Genomic DNA, 6,000 nt, shown 5'->3' with positions numbered 1-6,000 from the left:
GCAGGTTAGGTGAGTGTTTGAATATTATCTGTAATGAACTATTCTGAACTACTTTATGAAAATAAAATGCATAAAAATTGCAAAAAAAAACCCTAAAAATTGTTCTCGGTAATCAACATGTTAATCAATTAAAGAAAAACATTATATGTGTGACATATGCATGTGCACGTGTGTGTGTGTGTGTGTGTGTGTGTGTGTGTGTGTGTGTGTGTACACACACAAAATGGAAATAATTTCCCTCTGGATGGCATCTACTAAAAGCTGCTGGTCTCAGAGCTGGAGTGATAGCACAGCGGGTAGGGTGTTTGCCTTGCACGTGGCCAACTCAGGTTCAATTCCCAGCACCCCATATAGTCCCCTGAGCACCGCCAGGGGTAATTTCTGAGTGCAAAGCCAAGAGTAACCCCTGAGCATCGCCGGGTGTGACCCAAAAAGCAAAAATCATTAAAAAAAAAAATAAAAGCTACTGGTCTCTAATGACAGTTCACAGATTCTTGCAGTACATAATGATTACGAATATTAATCCCAGCTGGCTCTCCTTTAATTATAGCTGAAAGAAAGATTTATTTCATGGTTTCTTACATTATGAAATGAATGTATGAATATACGAATACTCTATAAATTGGACTATTTAAAATCTAGTAATAATGAACTTTAAAAATTATGGAATACTTGATCATATTACTGAAGCACAACAAAAAAAACCTAATACTGCCAGAGAGTATCTATGAGAGTTCCTCAGACAGTTAATTTTATAGACTGAAACATCCTGACTTGTCTCTTCAATATTTCCATGGTGATCACACTGTTTTGTCTTTTATTAAGACATTTCTCGGTACATTATTTTGCCTCCAACAGATATGGTTTGAAGATCAATCTGAACCAGACAGTCCAGAAAAGCCGAGAAGCAGTCTAGGAGGTTGACACATTGGTGGAAATTTCTGTTCTTCACATGTGATAAATACAAATAAATGAGATAGTGGGAAACGGGCCACTTGGAGGTGCAGTGGGCCCAGAGAACCACAGGTAACCAGGGAAGGATGAGAGTAACTCAAAACATAGTGAATTAAGGGAAATATTTGCTATACCCTCCTTCAAGAAATTGGTTTGATTACACCAGGAGAAAACTGAAGCAACAGCTGGTACACAAACCTCACAGCCCACCGAAGGGCAGCTGTACCTGGAACTTCATTATACTCCAAGGAAGACAAAGAGTGAGGCTGAATAGGGAAAAAAAGAGAAGGATAGGACCGCAAAACTGAGTAATTGGATGCCAGAGCCCAGGAAGAGGAGAGCAAAGTGAACAAAAGCAAAACAGGACCATGCTTGACTTTTACCTAATGATGAGGGACCATGAAGAACAGGTATGACATATACAGTTGCCAACTTGGCACATGCTAGAACAGTGTGGGTCAGGGCCCAGCCTGTGGCAGAAAACACCACACAGTGTCACACGTGATGTCACAGGCAAATGTTCCTACCAGCAAATAGGAAACACCAAACAGTTGTGAAGTCTGCCCTGCCCTAGGGGCTGTCTAGACCCTGAGGTTGCCATGGGCTCCAGGCTCCTCTGCTGGGTGGCCCTTGGGCTCCTGAGAGCAGGTGAGTCCTGGGCACAGGGGGGGGCCTGAGCTGTGCTTTGCCAGGCCTGGGAACCCCCTGCCCACCATGAGGGCTGCAGCAGGAGGGGCCCCTGTGTGTGCTTCAGCATTTCTCTCCTGCTCCCCAACAGGCCCTGCAGATGCTGAGGTCACTCAAAGTCCCAGGCACCTGGTCAAAGCAAGGAGTCAGCCAGTGACCCTGAGATGCTCCTATGAATCTGGGCATGATGCTGTGTACTGGTATCAACAGGCCCCAGACAAGGGCCCCAAGTTCCTCGTTCAATATGACAGTGGGGAGGAGAGAGAAAAAGGAGACATCCCTGCTCACTTTTCAGTCCAACAATTCACAAAGAACTCCAGCTCTAAGCTGAGCATGAGCTCCGTGGAAGTGGCCGACTCTGCCCTGTACCTCTGTGCCAGCAGCCTCACAGCCCTGCCTGCTCAGCTTCCTCCTGCACAAAAACACCCCTGGCCAGCCCAGGAAGTGGCAGTGTGGGAGGCTGCCAGCCAGCAGTGCCCAGACTATAAGGACATTCCCTTTATGATGGTATCTGAGAATGGCTTTAATTCTCCAGAGTCAAGCAGGAAAAGAGTTTTACCAGTTTATACGCATGAGGGAAAGTAACTTTCCCAGGTTCATATTTCAAAACTGGAGAAACAAGGAATCAAACACTTTTGCTATTTCTTAGGAGTGATGTTCCCCTAACCTCCTCCTATTGACAGTTTCCTATCTTGGCTTCCTTTTTACAGTTCCAGATTAGCACAACTGGGAAAATTTGAATCCTAAGTGATCTTCTACAATTTTTTCCCTGACAACCTCAAGGAAGATACAACACAGGTAAAGAAGATTCACTGATGCTTAACACCAAAAGAAGCAACAATAAAATCCAAGACCAGTCACCAGGTGTCTCATGGACAGAGACCCTCTGAGCTCCATCCACAGGATCAGGGGCTGGTGGATCCCAGATGTGCTTTCCCAGATACACAGCAATGTGAATGGAATTTCCATCTGCAATGGAAACAACTCCCTTCTGCACATGAGACAGTGACCATGAGAAGATGCAACATCAATGATTGCATTTTAGTCCCTACTGTCTGTGCGGGCTCTAGCGATAGCACAGCGGGTAGGGCATTTGCCTTGTATGCAGCCAACATGGCCAACAAGTTTGATTCCTCCACCCTCTTGGAGAGCCCAACAAGCTACTGAGACTATCTCGCCCGCATGGCAAAGCCTGGCAAGCTACTAGTGACGTATTCTATATGCCAAAAACAGTAACAACAAGTCTCACAATTTCTTGTGAGATGTTACTGGTGCCCACTTGAGCAAACTGATGAACAACAGGAGGACTGTCTGTTCAGAACATGTTCAATAGACCATTTGTTTTGTACCGAGTATTGCATTATATGAAAGAGACCGTGACAATACACATATTTCAAGACCTGGAGAGTTTTATGACCTACAATAACAAGTGTATAATTATTCCTCTCTTGATCTCCATGGTTCTCTGGACACTACTTCCCACATATACAGGTCAATTACTGAGCTGTCAAATAGCTCCAGGAATACTGTTGCAGAGGATCAAAATAGTGTTTTTATGACTGTATTGTCCCTCACATATCTGTTTACCTGTCTCAGTAGATCACCTGCTCATACTACGCTTGGCAGGGGACCTTCTCACTGATTTGACGTGACACAAATCAAAATGAGTCGAAAAGTGTTAGTTATCAACAGTGAAGTATGACTGCCCAAAATCCATAGCAGGTGGAGGAATGATTACAACGGGGTCCACAAAGCAAATCAAAAAATATTGCAGAGTATGTAGGACATGGGCCTAGTGAAAGAACTGGAAACCCATAAGGTGACTCACTTTTCCTCAGCATATTAGATGTACGTGCACAAATTAATCCAGTGAATTATGAAAATTAAAACATATGGCTGTATTATAAGCAATTCACAAACTGCCTCAAAAGAGAAACAACTAGGAAATATGTCAGTTTTACTCTTGGGCCAGAGAGATAGTACAGGGAGGAAGGTGCTTGTCTTTCATGCAATGCCGCCACATACAATCAATTTCCGTAACCACGTATGATCCCCCAAGTTCTAACTCATAAGGACAGTGAGCAGAGAACCAAAAATAACCCCAAACCAAACTCCCTAACAAAATAATATAGCACTCTTCATTCTAAGAAGCTCATTTGGACATTATTTTTATTTGACCCTGTATGAGAAGGAGCATGGTTTGGGGCACAGGAAAGAAGAAGACAAACACCTCAGAACAATCCCTGAAGAGTATGGCCATATCAGAACCATACCCAAACCCTCCTTCTCCCCTGCCCTGCCATGAGCAAGGGGCCCGAGGATGTGATGGCATCTTAGATACGTCCCTGAGTCAGTTCTGTTACACCCAAGTAAACATGCCAGGTGGCCTGAATAAAAAAATTTGTGATGAATTTATAAACGATCCACACAATGATCTGATGATAAACCAAAATCCATTCACCAGAGATGATCTGGTTACATATCTGTCTTATGGAATTGTAGGGACAATGTGGTAAATAGGTTCAACCCATGCAGAGACTTGACCCTTTAACTGGAAAGTGTCAACTGCACAGTGACCTAAAATATAAGGTCATTGAAAGATGGTTTCCCAGGATAGTCCTTCCCTCCATGCATCATGCACTTTTCTAGTAAGAAACTTCCAGCCTCTCTGCTCCTTAAGTTCGCTGAGCATTCAGCATCTTCCAAGTTCCCCAGAATGTAACCACTGAACAAATATTCAGCTGTTTAGGGGGTGTAATCAGGATGATGTCTTTGCTAATTTACTAAAACAAGATGGTATAACTTCAAGTGAAGCGCATTTTATTCTCAGATTTCAGGAATGAGGTGTCACCTGGGTCATTTTGCTACTATAGTCCTTGTGGTTGGTTTTGTAGAGGTGACACTTAGGTTCTGGCAGATCTGGGGTCAGGGTCAACCCCAAAATACTCAACTGCCACCAGGTCTATAGTAGACAGATGTGGAAGGCCATGCACCGCATCTTGTATAAGCCAAGAAAGTGCTCTTCCTAGTCCCCTATCTCTTGGCCCACTAACCTAATTAGTGTTGCTACCTAGTTCTCCTAGATAAACTGATGGAAGAACAATCTTTGATTCAGGGACTTTGAGAGGCAGCAGTTTCTGTTGTTTCAGTTCTCAGGTGCCTCATTCAGGATTCAGACTAGATGAGAGTTGAGTCTCCTCGTCCAATGAGCTTAAAAGAAAAAATTCCTTGTCAGGCAGTCCAAGGAACATCTCTGTAAGGCCGTGGTCAGCAGAACCAGAGATTCTTATTTATAATAAAGCATGTTCTTTAATGCAAAATTGGTATTAGGTAGAAGACTTTGAGTTTCACAGCTAAGACATTTCTTCAGATTTTTGTCAGAGGCCCAGTGATAGGAAAGGGGTTGTCTACAGTTTTAGGGATGTGTACACTGATGTTTCTGGGTAATGAGTGTCAGTCTAAGTATAGCTACTATACGGATAATTCATATTGATGTCTGTGTGCCCCACAGTTGACTCATGTGAAGTGGGGAGGAGAAAGACGGTCATTTTCTTTGCATCTATCTGCCTCTGACACCAGGGTCCCAGGTTTATTGGGTTCTTGTCTCTCCTTGCAGAAAGGAATTTCAGGAGTAGACAAGCAGTGAAGTAAGACAGATTTTATTTGGAGGTTTTGAGGGGAAAGAGGAAGAGAAAGTGGAAGAGAGAGAGAGTAACATGCTCAAGAGAGAATCTGGGCTTCTCCAAGGGCAGAGAGAGCCCCTAAACACATCCCAGCATTAGTCAGGAAAGCATGAAAGTCCACATTTCAAGAGAGGAGATGTGGGCAGCACATGTGTTCGAGCAAGACATGTGTATACCATGTGGATGCAAGCAGCACATGGGCTCAGGCACCATATGTGCTCCCTTCCTTTGTTTAAGGTGACCTTTATAGGGTTTCTATAACCTGCCCATAAATGAAGCTTCTACCTAGGTCAAAGTCCACTGCTAAGGAGGTTACCAAGGGGGGTGGGAGTGGTAATGGTCTTTTTTGAAATTACTTTCCAGGCCTTTTGTTTGTGAAGAAGCTTCTCTGGGTCTATTGCTGGCTCCAGGTGAGGGTATTATCATGCCTTCATTCACATTTTTTTCCTGTTTTTTCTTTTTCTGCAAGGTTGAATTTTGCTATTGCCTTGGGAGGGGGCCTTCCCTGTCCTGCCTACATCAATATCATTATTTATTTCTGGAGCTTATATATATGAGAATTTCTGGAGTTTATAAGTATCAGAGTAAATAGGTAAAGTATACAAACATTTATACAAAGGGAACTGACTGAATTTAGTTGACAATGTTGTTCAATAGACGGGAGAGTGGAAATCTA

General features: G+C 43.4%; 1 gene segment (V, D, J or C); it reads left to right on the top strand.

Moving 5' to 3' along the window:
- Positions 1-1,553: 1,553 nt before the first annotated feature.
- Positions 1,554-2,226, top strand: LOC130032393 (T cell receptor beta variable 5-1-like). The segment is given in 2 exon segments: positions 1,554-1,602; positions 1,733-2,226. Coding segments are annotated over 2 exon segments (543 nt in total).
- The last annotated feature ends 3,774 nt before the right edge of the window (positions 2,227-6,000 follow it).

This window comes from Sorex fumeus, unplaced genomic scaffold, assembly GCF_029834395.1.
Source record: "Sorex fumeus unplaced genomic scaffold, SorFum_2.1 ptg000048l, whole genome shotgun sequence".
In the NCBI taxonomy this organism is placed as follows: domain Eukaryota; kingdom Metazoa; phylum Chordata; class Mammalia; order Eulipotyphla; family Soricidae; genus Sorex; species Sorex fumeus.
Note: the sequence above shows the minus strand (reverse complement) of the source record. Positions and strands in the feature narration are given on the sequence as shown.